At 37.2% G+C, this 19,995-nt stretch overlaps 1 protein-coding gene across 1 annotated transcript in view; it reads left to right on the top strand.

Annotated features, from left to right (window-relative positions):
• Positions 1-19,995, top strand: part of CEP89 (centrosomal protein 89) — a 158,278-nt gene that overhangs the window by 74,840 nt on the left and 63,443 nt on the right. The window contains 5 exon segments of the mRNA XM_020985037.2: positions 7,171-7,286; positions 11,322-11,360; positions 11,363-11,501; positions 17,870-18,037; positions 19,049-19,190. Of these exon segments, the coding sequence (XP_020840696.1) occupies positions 7,171-7,286; positions 11,322-11,360; positions 11,363-11,501; positions 17,870-18,037; positions 19,049-19,190 (604 nt within the window).

Genomic DNA, 19,995 nt, shown 5'->3' with positions numbered 1-19,995 from the left:
ATGATCCTTAGATTTTTTCTTATCCATCCTGTCTTACTGATTAATATGTTTTGCTTACATAGTGAGCTTCTAAATTTATTGTTTTTTGCTTCACTTTTTCTGGCTTGTTCATTCCTTCTTTGTGTTTGCCTTTTGAATCTATTGTTCTCATTTTGTTCAAGGCTTGCCATTGTAGATTCCAGTTTGACTACTCTGTACATTATTTTTGTTGTGCAGGACATAAATTCTGCCCTCCTAAATCTTATTTCTCTTTTGAACCACTGAGGGACAGCATGTTTTGGTTTCATATTCTCCTCAAATTCTATAGAATCCTATGTGTAATCAGTTTTTGGATCATTTTCCTTTGTTTTGTAATATTTATTCATAGATTTCTGAACTCATTTACTAGATCTGGAGGTCATAATTGCTTTCTGTTTTAGTGTTTTCTTATTGATTTATTGAGTTTTCTTCCTCCTGAAGGTTTGGTCATTTTAGTTTTTCTTTTCTCTTGTTTTTCCTGGGCTCTCACTTTTTGAATCCCTCCTCTCTAATAGTTGTTTTCTTGGGAACTAGATTTCAAAGCATCTTGGCCTCTTTTGATGCTAGGTGATTCATGGTTCAGCAGCCTAGGTTTCTGCCCCAAGTGACTTTTGAGTGGTCAGAACTGGCCCTAGCTTGATGCATTACTCTTTGCCTCAGGTTTGGTAGAATGCTGCATAGCTTCCCTCACATACAGTTTTCTGTCCTAGTGCTCTGTCTTGTTTCTCCTTGATCGTTGTTCTTTGCACTGGCACTGGCACTGGCACTATGGAGCTTTGCTGCCCTGGTAGTTTTGGAGTTGTGGGTTCCAGCAGCCTTTTGCTCCAAAAGGACTCCTGGGGTGGAACCAAGATAGCAAAAGTAAAGGCAGGGACTTGCCTGAACTGTCCTCCAAAATCCTCCAAATAACTTTAAAAAATGACTCCAAACAAATTCTAGAGCAGCAGAACCCATAAAAGATGGAGTGAAACAAATTTCTAGCCCAAGACAACGTACAAGGTCAGCAGGTAACGTCTGTTGCACCAGGCTGAGAGAGGAGTGCAGTCCAGCGTAGGCTGCGCCAGCACATCACACCCCAGCAGGCCAGGAGCAGATGTAGGGAGTGACTGAATCTGCAGTGGTGGGAAAGCGGCAGTGGCCGAGGCTGCTTTTGGAGCTCTCAGCCAGCCCACAGATAGTAAGGGGGTCAAACAATTGGTCAGAATAAGATTATAAGGAGTCTCTTTGCTAACACTGAGGCAGGACTCTATTGCTTTGCCCATACTCGGATCTAGGTCCCAATCCTACATGGCAGTCCCAGGGCGAGGAAGAGCACTAGCATAGCAGAGCTTGTAGCAGTAGTGGAGAGGGAACTCCCCCTCCCAATTCCAAGGCAGAAAAGACTGTTTGTGGTTGCTCACAGATCAGAGCACAGGCCAGGAGAGTAGAAAACATCTCTCCTTAGATCATACCACCTTGGAAGAACTGAAAACTTACACGTCCCTAAAAGTATCTCTGAAAATAGTTGCACAAAACCCCTGAAGCTTGGGACAGTATGTCCTCTGCCCTGGAAGCAGAGCCCTATTTTAACAGATAATTAAAAGTCAAGTAATAGGCTGGGAAAATGAGCAAACAATGAAAAAAAAACCTATTGAAAGTTATTGTGGTGACAAGGAAGATCAAAACACACACTCAGAAGAAGATAACAAAATCAAAGCTCCTACATCCAAAGCCTCCAAGAAAAATATGAATTGGTCTCAGGCCATGGAAGAGCTCAAAAAGGATTTTGAAAATCAAATAAAAGAGTTGGGGGAAAAATTGGGAAGAGAAATGAGAGTGATGCAAGGAAATCATGCGAAAAGAGTCATCAGTTTGGTGAAAGAGACACAAAAAAAACCTGAAGAAAATATCACCTTATAAAAGAAAATAGGCCCAATGGAAAAAGAGAGCCAAAAAGCCAATGAAGAGAAGAATGCCTTAAAAAACAGAACTGGCCAAATGGAAAAGGAGGTCCAAAAGCTCACTGAGGAAAATAATTCCTTAAAAATTAGAATGGAGCAAATGAAAACTAATGACTTATGAGAAACCAGGAAGCAATAAAACAAAGCCAGAAGAATGAAAAAATAGAAGACAAGTGTGAAATATCTCATTAGAAAAACAACTGATCTGGAAAATAGATCCAAGAGAGATAATTTAAAAATTATTGGACTACCTAAAAGCCATGATCAAAAAAAAAAAGAGCCTAGATATCATCTTTCAAGAAATTATCAGGGAAAACTGCCCTGATGTTCTAAAACCAGAGGGTAAAATAGAAATTGAAAGAATCCACTAATCACCTTCCAAACAAGACCCCAAAACGAAAACTGCCAGGAATATTGTAACCAAATTCCACAGTTCCCAAGTCAAGGAGAAAATATTGCAAGCAATCAGAAAGGAACAATTCAAGTATTGTGGAGCCACAGTCAGGTAACACAAGATTTAGCAGCTTCTACATTAGCAGGCTTGGAATATGATATTTCAGAGGGCAGAGGAGCTAGGATTACAACCAAGAATTACCTACCCAGCTAAACTGAGTATAATCCTTCAGGGGGGAAAATGGAAATTCAATGAGATAGAGGACTTTCAAGCATTCTTGATGAAAAGACCAGAACTGAATAGAAAATTTGACTTTCAAATACAAGACTCAAAGGAAACATAAAAAGGTAAACAGGAAAGGGAAATCATAAGGGACTTAATAAAGTTAAACTGTTTACATTCCTACATGGTAAGATGATATTTATAACTCATAATACCTTTCTCATTATTAGAGTAGTTAGAAGGAGTATATATAGACAGAGGGCACATGTGTGAGTTGAATGTAAAGGGATGGTATCTAAGAAATAAAATTAAGGTCTGAGAGAGGAATGTACTGGGAGAAGGAGAAAGGAAGAGGTAGAATGGGCTAAATTATCTCACATAAGAGTCAAGAAAAAGCTTTTAAAATGGAGGGGAAGAGGGGGGAAGTGAGGGAGAGTGAGTGAACCTTACTGTCATCAGAATTGGCTCAAAGGAGGAGGGAGAGATAGGAGGGCAAATTGGGGAAGGGGTATTCAGAATGCACACTATCTTGGGGTGGGGGAAGGGATGAGATGGGGAGAAAATTTGGAACTCAAGATCTTGTGGAAGTGAATGTTGAAAACTAAAAATAAATTAATTTTTAAAAAAGGATTGGCTCAAAGAGGGAATAATAAGATAGATGGGGAATGGGGTATAGAAAGCTATCTTGCCCTACAGCAAAGTAGAAGGGGAAGAGGATAAGAGAAGGGGGAGGGGTGATAGAAGGAAGAGCAGATTGGGGCAAGGGTAGTCAGAAGCAAAACACTTTTGAAGAGGGATTGGGTGAAAGGAGAGGGAAGAGAATAAACAGTGGTAGGGGGAATAGGATAGAGGGAAATATAGTTAGCAGGAGTAACCATGAAAAAAAATTTCTGAAGCTGGTTTTTCTGAGAAAGGCCTCATTTCTCTAACATATAGAGAACTGTGTCAAATTTATAAAAATAAGAGCCATTCCCCAATTGATAAATGATGAAAAGAGATAATTAGTTTTGAGATGAAGTAGTTAAAGCTGTCTGTAGCTATATGAAAAAATATTCTAACTCACTGTTGATTGGAGAAATGCAAATTAAAACAATTCTGAGGTACTATCTCATACCTATTATTTTGGCTAATAGGAAAGAAAAGGTAAATGGCAAATGTTGGAGGAGATGTGGGAAAAATGAGACATTAATGTACTATTTTCAGAGTTGTGAACTGATTCAACCATTCTGTAGAGCAATTTGGAACTGTGCCCAAAGGGGTATAAAATCGTGTATGCCCTTTGACCTAGCAATACCACCACTAGGTCTATATCCCAAAAGAGATGAAAAGCAAAAAGGAAAAGAATCTATATGTACAAAAATATTTATAGCAGTTCTTTTCTGGGGGCAAAAAATTAGAAATTGAGGGGATGCCCATCAATTAGGGAATAGCTGAACGAGTTGTGGTGTGTAATTTTGATGGAATATTATTGTACTCTAAGAAATGATGATAAGATGTTCTCAGAAAAACCTGGAAATATTGCATGGGTTGATGCAAAGTACTGGGTACAGTACTTTGTACTGGGTACAAAGTAACAGCAATATTGGAAGATGATCAGCCATGAATGACACAATACAACAAGCCAAGACAACTCTGAAGGACTTAGGATGAAAAATACTATCCATCCCCGGAGAAAGAACTAATGGTGTCTGACTACAGATTGAAGCATACGGTTTTTTTTTTAATTTTTATTGAGTTTTTTTTTGTCTGTTTTCTTTTACAGTGTGACTATTATGGATATGTTTTGCACGACTACACATATATAACCCATATGGAATTGCTTGCCTTCTCAATGGGGGTGGGGTGGGAAGAGAGGAAAGAAGAAAATTTGGAACTCAAAGTTTTAAAAACAAATGTAAAAATTGTTTTGACACGTAACTGGGGAAAAATTAAATAATAAATAAATGCCAAAAAAAAAAGAGAATTAAAAACAAAGAGGCGGGGGGACTCCAGCCAAGCATCAGCTTTCTATCTGTCATAGCCAAGGCAGATTTCCGTATCCTAGGGCTTGGGAGATTGGACTGGGGTATGGGAATAGGTTTTATTGTGTCATGTCCTTCAGTCTACTGGTGCAACCTTCCTAATGATAGCATGGGACCTGGAAGAGGGGATGCTGAATGAGCTCAGGTTTAGTGAGCATCAGTTAATGGGTAGGGGGTTCATTTTTAAAACCTTTTTTTGTATTCTGGGTGTTCTTGACCAGTAGAGACAGCTGAAGTTGCTTTATCTTTGTTACATCATTTCTCTTTTGGGGAGATTGGAGAGGTTCTAGTATTCTATCTTATTGCTCACATGAGCCATTCTTGATAAATTTGAAAAAGATTTAAGAGGGAAAAAAGCCAGGAAAGCATGAATTAAAAAGATACTTGAAATAACTTTTTAACTTACATATTCTAAAGAATATTTTCTTGAATATTTTTTAATTTAAAATTTTTTAATACAGTTACTTTTTTATTCTTTTATTTTCAGTTCCAAATTCTCTTCCTACCTCTACTCCTTTCCCCACCCAACAAGAAGGCAAGGAAAAAAACTCAATTACAAATATATATAATCATGCAAAGCAAGCTTCTGCATTAGCCATGTTCCAAAAAGGAAGAAAAAAAAGAAAGAAAAGATAAATGTTTTAGTCTGTAACTCTGAATCCATCAGCTGTCTCTCTCTCTCCGGAGGAAGATAGCATGTTTCATCATGAATCCTTTGTAATTATGGTTGCTCATTATTTTAATCTGAGTTATTAAGTCTTTCAAAATTGATTATCTTTAAAAATATTTCTGCTACTCTGTAGTTTGTTTTCTTGGTTCTTACTTTGCATCAGTTCGTACAGGTTTCCCAGTTTTTCCTGAAGTCATCTCCATCATTTCTTCCAGTACAATAGAATTCTGTAACGTTTATATGACAACTTTTTTAGCCATTCCCCAATTGATGAGCATCCTCTCAGTTTTCAATTCTTTGCTATCACAAAAACAGCTGCTATGAATATTTTTGTGTATATGGTCCTTTTCCTTTTATCTCTTTGGGATACAATCCTTAGCTTTGATAAGAAAATTATGTTTTTTATAGTTTTATATTTATAAATGTATAAATATGTACATATTTATATGGTATGTTATATATTATATATTTTCATTTTTAAATTATTTTTTCTGATTAAAGGGGAAAATGGCATTATAAAGATTATAAGACAATACACAGAACCAACTAATGTTCATTTCTGCCCTTTGTATCTTTGATAGTTATATTACACATTGTATCATTATGGAAATACTTAAATCTTTTTAGTAAATCAAGAACTAGAATTGATATGAACAGAATTTGTTAATCATATTGTTTTATGTGCCACATGTGATATATTTGTGTTGAGGTTTTCACTGCTCTTGTACAGGGTTCATTGAATCCATATCTTTGGAATTCTTGTCCTGCACTATTAGTTAAGTAGCCTTACCTAGTTAAGTAGTTAAATAAGTAGTTAACTAACTACTTAAGTAGTTAAGTAACAAGGAACAAGGTTTATCTGGTTTTTTACAGCGTTAGATCAAATTCTCAAAAAAGCTGATGTTTTGGAGTAATCTGAATGAATTCAGGACCTGGTTAACATTTACTTAGATATACCAAAAAATTCTCCCATAGGTTATTTTACTGTGAACCATAGTTGCTGTAATATTGTTTGAAGAATTTGGGACCTTGTCTAGCTGTATTATTACAAATCCTCATACTACCTTGGATCATAATATATCATAACATCTGTGGCAAATTGTGTGTGTGTGTGTGTTACATATTATGAACAAATCTTAACCTCTTAAATCCTCAGTTTCCAAAATGGAGAAAATACTTACATGCACTACATCTCTCACTGGGTTGTGGTGAAGGAAGCACTTTGTAAACCTTAAAGCACTATATAAATGTGTCATCATAACAGAGTCTCTTTAATTCTGCCTGTACGAATTTGTATTTGTGATTATTCACCCTGGGCTGAGATAAAATTTCCTTTTGTACTATGAGGAAATGGTTTTAATACTGCAAATAAGATTATCAGAGCCTGTTTAACTTTTAAGAAATTATTTTTAAAGACTTAAAATTAAATGTTTTCAAATGGGTATATATTCTTAATTATAAAGGAGTCTTCTGCTCTTTAAAATAGGAACTGAAAAAATTTTAAATATATTCTGCTGTTCTTAGTTTACTACAGGTCTTCATCCACTATAGTTCAAATTAACCAGGTTTAGTAGTAATTAGTAAAACTATAATTATATTAAAAATGTCTAGTCATTACTCAGAATACATTCAGTGCTATCTCTTAGACCAGTGGTATCAAACTCAAAAAGAAATGAGGATTACTAATCTGTTCATGAGGATCCCTGTGGGCTGCACATTAACTCAATTTTAAAATAATATTAGCTATGTTTTATTGCATTTTTATTCTGTTATATATGTCCAAGTTACATTTTAATCTGGTTTGGGCCTCATTTGGGAGTGTTTGACACCTCTGTCTTAGACCTTGGTTATCTTTGTATTTTTTGAGTAGTGGAATTAAGATATTTTTCTTGTAAATGTCTACAGGCATCAGCTACAAACTCAGGCCCAGCTTGTGTTAGAAGAAAATAAAATTTTGATGCAGCAGCTTGAGATTCAGCAAGCCAAAGCCAAAGAGAACAACCAGCAGCACAATCAAGAAGGTGAAAGGTTTTTCTAGTGTTTTTTTGGAGTAATTGTGACCTTGCCACATCTCTGTGAGTTGTACATGATCCCTATTGTGCCTTCTCTGGATTTTGAGATTCCCATGACTGCACTTGAAAGGTACTACTGCTAGAGGAGAGTCTTGATTCTTTTTGTAACCGTGGAACTTTCTCACTTATCTCTTTGAGTTGCAAATAATAGGAATGAATGATAAAGTAAGAATGTTGCTGAAGAGCCTGATTCCGCTGGTTCCTAACTGAAGTAGGTTCAAAGCTATGTAATAGGTTCTTGACCAGGGGAGGAATGCATCTGATTAGAGTAGGAAGAGTATATTTGCCTACCTCTAATCTTTTTCCCTCCACCCCTCAAAAAACCATCTTTCACGCAACTTCCAAAATAATCTTCGCAAATCATATGTCTAATTATATTACTCCCTTAAAAATCTTTGTGATTCCCTATTGCCTTTTTATAAAATATAAATTCTTTATCCTGGAATTTAAGGTACCTACATCCTACATGCACTCTGCATTCCAGCTAAATTGACCTATTAACTTGCCTTTGAAGTTGGCTTTACATTTACATTTCCAGGCTGTCTCCTGTATCAGAAATGTACTCCATGTTCATTTCCATTTCTTAGAATTCTTATAGAGTTCTGCTAATAGACCACCTCCTACACTAAACCTGTCCTCATTTCCCCAGTTATTGTTGGTTTCTCCCTCCTCAACTGGCCTTGTTATACCTTTAACTCTATACATGTCATGATCCCCTGTAGAGTGTGAGCTCCTTGAGATCAGGGACTGTTTTATTTTTTGTCTTTCTATTCTTAGCACCCAGCACAGTACCTTGCATGTATTTCCCATTTAATAAATGATAGCTGAATTGAATTTAATAAGGGCAGGAAGAGTAAAATTACCTGGAGACTATAGATCTACTTAAGGACAACCTGGAACTTCAAGGAGACTTGAAAATAGAGAGAAAACTTACCGTATACATCTGTTAAGGCCAGATATCAGAGAGTAGCAGATGTGATGTAATAATGGTAGAAAATCCACCAGTAATTCATAGGAGACAGTGACTAAGAGGCAGTAATAAAGTAATGGCCTTAAATCTCTTCATAAATAGCAGAGAATGAATTAACTAGAAATCGTCTAACAAACTAGTCATCTTAACACTAGGAGATAAATTTGAACTTATAGGCATCTGTGAGACTTAGGATTTAACTCAGCAAGTATTCTACTTATTTGCCAGACATACTACGGATATAATGACAGAATGAGTTAGTCCCTGCCCTTAAGAAACATATTATAACAGAGGAAACTGTGTGTGTGTGTGTACGTGTACAAAACATACAAAGTATATACAAGGTTTCCTTTTGAGTAGAGTTTGAAGGAGATCAGAAATCCTGAGAGGCAGAGGTGAGGAGCAAGGGCATCCCAGGCAAAGGCACAGAGACAGGGTGTGGAGTGTCATGTGTGAGGTGTAACAATAAGGAGCCCAGACCATCTGGACTGTAGAGTGTATGAAGGGGATTAAGGTAGGTCTGGACAGGTCGGATGGGGCCAAGTTGTGAAGAGTTTTACATTTCAAACACTTTATTTGATCCTAGAGGTATTAGTGAGGCATTGGAGTTTATTAACTAGGGAGGTGACCTGTGCTTTAGGAAAATCACTTTGATGGCTATGGGAAGAATGGAAAGAGACTTGAGGTAGAGAGAGCAGCACTCCAGCTATTTCAGTAATTTAAATTAGAGTTGATAAGCACCTGAATATGTGTGGAGAGAAAAGGCAATGTATACAAGAGATGTGGAAGTAGAAGTGACAAGATTTGGCAATTATATGTATGGGATGAGGGAGAGTGAAGAGTTGAGAACGGCACCCCAGTTTTTGAACCTGGGTAACTGGGTGCTGAATTTGGAATTCAAGGATCTGGGTTCAAATCCCAGCCCCAACACTTAGTGTTATGATTTTGAGCAAGACACTCAAATTCTCTTGTCCCTCAATTACTTTATTTATAAAATGAAGAGTTTAGATTAGACATCTAAAGTCCTTTCCAGTTCTGAATCTTTGGGTCTGTAATGATGGGGGATATCTTCATTTAGCCATCTGCTATGGCTCTTCTTCCAAAAGATATTACATTTGAGAGATTATTGACTAGCTTTGAGAATAATTTCATTCTGCAGGAGGTGATGATGAAAGGAACTATTCCTAACTTGATTATACCAAATTAGGAGGAAATTATAAATGGTCAGAACTTTGGGAGGAATTGGCTACATTATCATAGTGTTTATGGTAGATATGGAGAGGAAAGTTGAGCATATTCTGGGACATGCACTAAATTTTGAGGGAGTAGATTTGAACAGTTCAGAGAGAACAGGATCCCAAGGCCTAGTATTCTTCAGGGAATGTTGGATTAATAGGATTCCTATGCACTGAAGAACAAAATTCTGAAGGAACAAACAAATGATTCCCATGGGGAAGAAATAGGATTAGGGTTATGGAGTATCGTCTAAAGCAATCAGCATGGATGGACAGTTTTTCATCACTCAACTCAGATTTTTTTATAGTATTTTATTTTTTCAATTACATGTAAAGACAAGTTTTAAAATTCATTGAAAAAAAATTTTAGCTCCAAATTTTCTCCCTCTCTCCTTCTCCTCCCCTTTCCCTAAGATGGTAAGCAATTTGATATAGGTTATGTGCAATCATGTAAAACATATGTCCATATTAGTCATTTTGTGAAAGAAGAAACACATCAAAAGAAAAAAAACACAAAAAATAAAGAAAGTGAGAATATGCTTTGACCTACATTCAGACACTATTGGTTATTTCTCTGGATATGGACAGCATTTTTCACCGTGAGTTCTTTGGAATTGTCTTGGATCGTTGTATTTCTGAGAATAGCTAAGTCATTCATTGTTGATTCAACTTAAATTTTTAAAAGTGATTCTCCCCACTAGGTTCTTTGAAGGCAGGAACTCTTTCATTTTTTGTTTGTATGCCTAGTACCTGTCACAATGCCTTGTATATAGTAGTTGCTTAATAAATGCTTATTGGAAGATCTATATATGGAAGATGGAAGCAAAGACTTACCATTGAAAATGTATAAAAATGTGTATAGGGTCAGTGAGAATATAAAAATACTGTGTCTAGAATGAACTGAGAATTATGATAAATGCTAAGGATAGCAAAAAGCTTTTTGTGCTGGGTTGGGGAATGTCAAAGAAAGACGAGGTTCAGGATAGATGGCATAATCATAATGAAGAGAAAGCAGAACTATTCAACTTCCGTTTTGCTTTTTTTTGCTGTACTTCAGATTGAGTAGCAGGTAATTCAAATTTAACAAGCATTTAGTAAGCACCCACTGTGTGCCAAGCACTGTGTTGGGTGCTGGGACACAAAGACACCCCCCAAAAAAAAACTGCAACACCACCACAACAAAACCAGTCCCTGCCCTCAAGCAGCTTACATTTTGTGGGAGAGGTAGGGAACAACATGTACATAGAAAATTAAATACAAAAGTAATTACATACAAAGTAATTTCCATGGGGTGATAGCAGTATGTGTAATATGAAGGGCAGTCTATGAACAGTAGGAGTTCCAGAGGGACAATGGAAGGGTAGGGTAGAATGGGACTGAGACTGGGGAGGGATGAGCCTGGCATTCATATATGCATGCATGCATATATACATACATACATCTATATATGTGCTTGTTTATGTTAATTTTACCTCTTCCTTTAGTTTTTTTGGAATGTCTGTTCTTTGAAGATGTGTTCTATGTCTTGTTACTGAACTTGTAGAGCATCCAGTGTATAGTGGGTATTTATTAACTGTTCACAGAATGTAGATACAACAGTTTTGAAGAGTATACCCATTCATTATAAATTTGCACATTTTCAAAGATTGATATGTGTAAGTGTGCAAAAAAGAAACTTCATGTGAGACTGCTTGAGTCAGTCTTACTAGCTGATCTAAAGTCCAAGGTCTAATTCTATTGTGTTAAATCTAACACATTAAATTCTTCTCTTTTTTAAAGTTTCCAAACTGATTAAACAGCAAATGCTTCTGGAAAATAAATAAAGAGCCAAGAAAAGACACTAGCAGAGAACAAGGAGCAGTTGGACATTTTACACTCTAAATGTCAAAACCTGAAAATACAATTGGATAGCCAAATAGAGATAAAAGTCCATGACACAATTGTGAATGAACTGAAAAGGTAGGGCTCTTTACATCTTCTTAAATGAGTTTTTCTTGATGTCATTTTTTTTTCACATTACCATAATGTCCCACAGTATGCTTGATCCTTCTCCCTCCTTGGTAGAGATCATCCCATGTAACAGATAGTTTTTAAAGAAAAAGAAGGGGAAAAAATTAGCATAACAGATCAATCTAAATATCTCAAAATGTGTGCAGCGTGCCATGTTTTGGGGCCTCCCACCTTTCTGCAAAAGGGCATCTAGGTGGTACAGTGGATAGAAAGCCATACCTGAAGTCAGAAAGACTCATCTTCATGAGTTCAAATCTGACCTCAGACACTTAGCTGGGTGACCCTGGGCAAGTCACTTAAACTGGTTTGCCTCAGTTCCCATATATGTAAAATGAGCTGGAGAAGAAAATGGTAAACCACTCCAGTATCTTTGCAAAGAAAACCCCTAACGGGGTCATGAATAGTCAGACAGGATTGAAAAAAGGCTGAACAGCTCTGCAAATTGATGTGATAGAGCCATCTTCTCACATTTCTTGCTTTGAGCTGTGTTTAATCTTTGTAATTTTTCAACATTAACTTTTTAAAAAATTCTTTCCTTTTATATTGTTGTCATCATTGTGTACATTGTTTTCTTGATTCTCTTTACTTCACTCTGTATCAGTTCATGTGGATCTTTCCATGCTTCTCTGTATTTATCATGCTTATCATTTCTCAAAGCACATAATGTTCCATGAATTCATATACTATAATTTGTTTAGCCTTTCCTCAGTCAAAAGACATCTACTTTGTTTCCAATTCTTTGCTCTCACAAAACGTGTTGCTATATATATTTTGGTATAAATGGGAACTTTCTTCTTAATGATGGCCTCTTTGGGGTATAAGCCTAGTAGAAGAATCTCTAGGTCAAAGAGAATGGGCATTTCAGTCATCTTTAAGTATCTTTTAACATTTCCTTAAATATTCCTGCCTTTACTCTGGCAATTGGTAATAAAGAGCATAAAAGAAGAGTTTTAAATCCAGACATTGTATTGTTTTCTAACTCAAATTAGCCATATCTGTAAGAATGAAAAATACTGCAGTACCTCAAAAATATGTGATCTCATCAATACAGACACCTCCAGCAGTAGATTGTAACCCATCTGTGCCTTCTTATCTCTGTGACTCTTGTCCAGTGTCTAGCACACATTCCAGGGACTTTCCTCTAGATCTGACATTGCATCAACACCAGTGGCTGTCAGTTGCTTAGCCTTCAATTTCATTACATCAATGAATGTAGGCCCACCTACATTTCTGGTCACATGATTCTTTGATAATATCTGCTGTGCTACTTATATTTAATTTTTCATTGGTAATAAGCTGCAGGCTACTTGTGACCCTCATGTATCTTTTTTTTCCATTTGGGAGACCAGCAGCTATAATGCTTAGGACTTCGTTGTTCCATGTTTTGCAGCCACATAGTATCACTAGAAGAATACTGGTTTTAAAAACAGACGCGCATGCATATATGTATATATATATATATATATATATATATATATATTATATACATATGTATATATATACACAGATAACTACATATCTATACATTTACCCTCTCCTTTGACCTTACCATGACCTCCAGTCCTCTATCCTTCAGCTCTCTTCCAGGCTGTCCCCTATACACTAGCTATACTCTCCTCCCTTTTCCATCTTGGCCCCTTAGTGAACTGCGCCCATGTCTCTTGATTCCCTTGCTACCTTTATCTGTTGAAGATCTTGCCCTGCCAAGCCTCAACCTTCAGGTACTCCCACCATCCACCTCTATCCTTCCTACTCATATGCTGATGAATGAAAGTGGAAAAAAAAATCACAAAACTGTACTGACTGGGACCACTATATTTATAAAACCTCAATAGGGTTCTCACTTTGGCAAGGCGATCCTTTTATGTCTTACCAACTGATTCAGTATCCCACTCGCCACAACAGTTTTTCCAAACCTTTCCTTATTTCCTCAGACTTTTCATGGTTCCTCTTCTCTCTACCCTCTCAGCTAAGAATGTTTTCTCAAGTTTCATTGAAAAAAATTAAGGACATTTACCAAGAGCTCCCTCTTTTTCCTCTCCTCCCCATCTCACATTTCTCTGATGCCTTTTGATGCTATCTCCTCTTTCCCCACTGTCTCAATGAATATGTGACCTTTCTTGCCAAGGGAAACCCCTCTATGATCCCATTCCATTCTGTCTTCTCTAGCAGATTACCTCCTCTATCATCCCCGCCTTCTCAATTCAATCTCTCCTGTCTTCTGGCCACTTCCCTACTGCCTATAAGCATAATCATGTTTCCCTCGTCCTCAAAAATTCCTCACTTGACCTGTCTGTCCCTGCTAGCTATCATCCCATATTTCTCCTCCTTTTTCTTTAATAAACTCATGGAGAAGACCATCTACCAATCAGTTCCTCTACTTCCTTTCCTCTCACTGTGCTCTAGCTTCTGACCTCATCATTTAACCAAAATTTCTCTTTCCCAAGTTACTAATGAGCTCTTAATTGCCAGATTTAATGACCTTTTCACAATCCTCATCCTCCTTGTTCTATCTGCAGCCTTTGACACTATTGATCACCCTCTTCTCTCTTGGTTTTCCTGACAGTGCTTTTTCCTAGTTTTCCTTTACCTGTCTGATTACTACTCAATCTCCTTTACATCCAGGTCTTGGCCGCCAACAGTGGGTAGATCCCTAGACTCTGTCCTGGTCTTTCTTCTCTTCTTTCTCTGTCCTTGTTTCACTTGGTGATATCATCAGATCCCATATTTATCATCTCTATGAAGATGATGCTCAGGGCTTTTAGTCAGTCAGAAAAACATTTATTAAGCGTGTACTATGTGCCAAGTACTGTGCTAAGCACTGGAGATAGAAAAAGAGACAACAGACAATCTGGGACACAGCAAATAATACATTTGCACAGATAAGCTATATGTAGGAAGAATAGGAAATAATTAAAAGAGGGAAGGTGCTAGAGTTAGTAGTTGGGAAATGCTTCTTGGTAGCTGGGAAATCCTTCCCATAGAAAATGAGATTTTAGTAGGAAACAAGTGCCATTGAATGGAAGAGTACATGGTAGAGTGTAAGGTGTAAGAAGACTGGAACAGTGTGTGAGTGTGTGTGTGGGTAGCTTCTGAAGGGCTTTGAACACCAAACAAGATTTTATATTTGATCCTGGAGGTAATAGGGAGCCATTAAAGTTTAATGAGTAGGGGGTGTGACATGATCAGACTTTGATTTTAATAAAATCACTTTGATGTCTGACTAGAGGATGTATTGGACTAGGGGAGGATCCAGCAGGAGACTATCGCAGTAGTTCAGGCATGGTATGTTGAGGGCTGGCCCGCACCGTGATAGTAACAGTATCAGTAGAGAGAAGGGGGGGTATATTCAAGAGATGTTGCAAAGGTGAAATTGACAGGCTTTGACAACAAATTGGATATGAGTGATATCCAGTATGAGAATGAGAGATAGTGAGGAGTTGAAGATGACTCCTAGGTTGTAAGCCTGAGGGAATGGGAGAATGATGCTACCTTCTACAGTAACAGAAAAAATTATAAGAGAGGGAGGATTTAGGGCAAAAAGTACTGAGTTCAGCTTTGGAAATGTTGAATTTAAGATGTCTCTTGGACATCTAGTTCAAGATGTCAGAAAGGCAGTTGGAATGGAAGATGGGAGGTTAGCAGACAGGTGAGGACTGAATAGATAGGTTTGAGAATTATCAGCATTCAGATGCTAATTAAATCTATGGGGGTTGATGAGATCACCAAGTGAAATAGTATGGAGAGGGAAGAGAAAAGGGTCCAGTGTAGAACCCCTTGAGACACCTATAATTAGACGTCATAACCTGGATGAGGGGCCAGCAAAGGAGAGAGAGAAAGAGTGGTCAGATAGTGTAGTGTTGAATTGGCTCACCAGGGGTTCAAGGTGGAGTAAAGAGGAGAGAGGGGCTAGTACAGGGGAGATATCCTGAGAGAGAGCTGAAGGGTTGAGGTATTGGAAGTTATGGTGTGGATGAAGACCAGAGTTTAGTAAGGGAAGGCAGAGGGAGAGATGGAAAGTCAATGGATTATGATCAGATAAGGAAATTTCAGGGTAATTGAACATGGAGGTGTTGCATTTATAGGTGATGACATGATTGGGCATATGGCCCAATTGTGTGGGTGAGATAGAGTGGAGCAGTAACTCATAAGAAGTGAGTCAGTTGAGGAACTGAATGGTAGATGTTTTAAGGAGAAGTCAGTAAATATGTGGAAATTCTCTACTATGAGGTCAGGAGTTGGAAAGAAGAGAAAAATGTGGGCCATGTACCAAACTCCTTGAGAAAGGAGGTGGAGTGACCTAGAGATCTGTGGACAAAAGCTACCAGGTTTGATTAGGCATCAAATATGAATAGCATAGACCTCAAAGGAGGTAGGGTTACTGAGTGATGGAGGCAGTGGGAACCCTGGAAATGGCAGTAGGGAGCAAGAAATATTCCAATTTCCCCACCTTACCAGTCAACGAAGGGGAATGAGTGAAGGTTCAACCAGTTAGAACTGGAAGGAGTGGCCAGGAAAGCTAGGGGAGAAGAGGAACCAGGTTTTAGTGATAGCTAGGGGATGGAAGGCGGGGGAAGGAAAGATTATTTGTCCAGCCCTATCCTCTCTCCTGACCTCCAGTCTTGCGTCTCCAACTGTTCATAGGACATCTCAAACTGGATGTCTCAGATATCTTCAATTCAACATATCCAAAACTGAACTCATTATCTTCCATCCCCCTCAGAAGAAAATAGAAACCCAACAATAACCCTCCCCTCTTCCAAACATCCTTATTACTGTTGAGAATACCATCATCATCCAGGCTTGCAACTTAGCTGTCACCCTCAATTCCTCACTTTTACCACCGCTATCCCCATCCATTGTATTGCAGAGTTCTGATATTTCCTACCTTTATCACATCTCTTAGATATTTTACGTCCTTTCTCCTTACATTGCCACCACCCTAGTAAAGGCCCTCATTACCTCACTTCTAGATTACTTCAAGAGTCTTTTGGATGATCTCCCTCAAGTCTCTCCCCATTCCAGTCCATCTTCCACATACCTGTCAAGTTGATCTTCCTAAAGTACGCTTCTCACCTTCTCACCCCCCCCATTCAGTCAAGCAGAGAAGATTTCTAATATTTGATCCTATTAAATCCTGTTTGCCTTTTAAAGCCCTTCATAACCTGGCACTTTCTAGTCTTATGCCTTACTCCCCTACATGTACTCTTCCAACCAGGGACACTGGTCTCCTTGCTGTTCCTTGAACAAGACACCATGACTCCAGGTATTTTCTACTTTCTGCCTTCCATGCCTGGAAATTCTCTTGCTCCTCATCTCTGACTCCTGGCATCTCTGATTTTCTTCAAATTCCAGCTAAAATCCTACATTCTACAGGAAGCTGTTACTGATCCCCATTAATTAGTGCCTTTCCCCTGTTCATTATCTCGTTTGTTCTGTATGCATTTGTTTGCATATAGCTGTTTTCATGTTGTTTCCGCCTCTTCTTGAGAATAGGAACTATTTTTTGGCTTTCTTTGTATTCCCAGTACTTGGATGAATACCTGATACGTAGCAAATGCTTAATTAATGCCTAATAAATGCTTTGTTGACTGAGGTCACTCTCCCCGGCATTTCTATGAAAGGTGCAGGAAGCAAAGAAGTCAGAGTTAGAACCCAAGTGGCTGCAAACCTGGCACTTGCTCTGTAGTTAGATTGGAAGTCAACCAAATATAGTGTTCTGGAAGGCTCTACGTTATACAGTCAATTGTGATGCCTCTTGACTTAGTAGTTACATTTACTTTTTGTTTTGATAAAAGCCTCTTTTTTCAGATCTAATTTTTACGTATAAATGTATTGATTATAAGCAAAATATGATGTTACTGTCTGTATAGTTGCTAAATGCATATTTGCTTGAAGCCTCTACAAAAGCTTTTTAGGTCTTGTTTACAGCAAATTTTATTATAATATAAATATATTTAATATCAGTTTTTCATGTTAACTTATAATAATTTTACATCAGTATTATACTTTAACTCACATGAAAAATGTCAAACTTCTCCATCTTTGACCCTGAATGTGGGGCAGATAATATAGTGAAACAAACACATTCCTAGCCCACCTCTCCTATACCATCTTCACAGACCTTATCAGTGTACTTGTCTTCCGCAGTGACCAAGGCCTACCTCAGTCCTCCTCCATGAGAGTGACTCTTACACAGAAGCCTTGCAGAGTGCCCATGTCAGGGATTGGAGGATTTTATTGGTGATCGATTATCTCACAGTGATCTTGTCTCAACAGTAGTATGTTGAATATAACTTCTTGCTTTTTTCTTCCAGCCAGTTGCAGAAGGAAAAAGAGAAATGGAACGTGGAGACTGACAGCTTGATAGGAAAGATGACAGAGCTGCAAGCCCAAACCAAGAGCCTGCTTTTAAATAAAAGTAAATTGGAAGCTGAAAACAGAGTCCTGGGAGCTGAATTGGAAAAGGCACAGAAATTAAATAGGTTTATCAATTTTCTTTTTTAACCTGTTTTTCCTCCATACTAAATAAAATATCCAAAAATATGCCTGAACTCCATGGGAGATTTATAGTCCTTGTCTTTTCCTTTTTATTTTCTAGTGCCTCTAATTTTGTTTTGTTAATTAGTGTCATGTAAAATAATTCTCATGTCACAATAACAGTACAGTAAAGACTGGTTTATCTGATAAAACAACCAGAAATCAGCATGTCTCAATGTCAGCAGTTCAATAACAGTTGATACTGATGATGACCTTGAGATACTATAAGGCCCCTAGGTACCATCTGAGTCATAATATATTCTTAACCAAAAGTTATTTGGTAAACTAGAATACTTTATTCTCTAATGGTGCTAGAAAACAGAGACTTTACTATATATCAAATAAATTGCCTATGGAAACCGAAGAAGAAAAGACACATCTCATGGGGTTTTTGTGTAGGTAATTTTTATTTCGTGTTTTCCAATGTTTCATTTATGAAATGAATATAGTTCATATATTTCTTATGGGCTCATTTGGCATAAGATCTTTAGTATGAGGTATACTGGAAAGAGCATTAGGATGCAGGAGACTTGGGTTATAGCCTCACTTCTCTTACCGGCTTACTATGTTAAGTATGACAAATCATTTCTCAGTTTCTTCCTAGATAAAATGAAGAGATTGGATTAAATGATCCCAAAGTTCCTCCTAGTTGTAACATTCTCAGTCTACATCAGTCAAAAATCCAAAGGAAAAAAAAGGGTTTCATTATTCCATTGATTGCTCAAACAGTTATTATGTATGTTTTTGACATTATTTCGTATCAGTGAATTAATATGTTTAGTCTAAAAGTAAATTATAATATGAGCTTTTACTTTTAGATTTAATGAAAGCTTCAGGTTGTAAAATAAGGTAATTTAAATTCTGAGGCATTTGATGTTCTTTATAACATAGCTGTTTCATTGTCACCAAACTAGTAAGTTTTTTTTTAAATGTAATTATTTGGTGAACTTTTGTAGGGGATCTCAAAAGCAAATAGACCTCCTTCAACAACAAGTAGAAGAAGCAATGGAGAAAGAAGAGGTAGCTCACCAGTATCTGACAAATTTTGTCATTTTGGCAAATGGTGTAGCTCAAGAACGTGACAATCTTATACATCTGGTAAGTTTCCTCAATATTACCTCAGGTAAAACTGCCTTTTATTGTGCATACTTAAGATTTTTAAGGATATTAATTCAAAATTATGGTTATTCAAAACTTTAAAAAAAATCTTTGTGCCTCCAAGTGTCTCGAGTGCTTTACATAATATTCATTTAAGTCTTTGTTGACTTGAATTTCCAAGTATAACAAACTTCATAATATTCTGTTTCAGATGTGTTTTCCGTTTCGATTTTGACTAAATGTTTTAAATCTGCTGTATTCATCATAAAAGGTATTTATTGGAAACAGTAAAAATTAAACCTTGGAAGAAGACTTAAGTCATACTTTGGAAGTGAAACAACTGTTTTGTTCTACTTCTGAGAATTACTATTCATTCTAATCTGCCATATAAGAATTATGGTTGTAATCTTTTTAGCATGTATCTAAAACAGTTTGGTCATATTTTCCTTAGTCTAACAGTGGGAGCAATATAAAATGCAAAATAACTTTCAAGTGTCTAGGTATCAGATTAATAGTTTAGCATTAGCATTTTCTTGTGTTCTGACAACTCTGAGCCCTGTTACTGTGAATTTCTTTGAATAAGAAGCAACTGCGGTCTGTATTGGTACCTGGGATTGTGAGACTGAATATTTAGTAAAAATACCCACTTTTATCTCCAGCTTGAAGAAGGTGACAAGGAGAGTACTGAGAAGAAGTGAAAAATTTAGTTCAATGAGTTTAGACTATTCTGAACTATTCTAGGTTCTCTTTAGAAATTTATGAGGATCCTCCTCTTCAAGTGTTTACATTCCTGGCTACCATATAT

This window comes from Phascolarctos cinereus, unplaced genomic scaffold, assembly GCF_003287225.1.
Source record: "Phascolarctos cinereus isolate Bilbo 61053 unplaced genomic scaffold, phaCin_HiC Scaffold_2;HRSCAF=192, whole genome shotgun sequence".
NCBI lineage: Eukaryota > Metazoa > Chordata > Mammalia > Diprotodontia > Phascolarctidae > Phascolarctos > Phascolarctos cinereus.
Note: the sequence above shows the minus strand (reverse complement) of the source record. Positions and strands in the feature narration are given on the sequence as shown.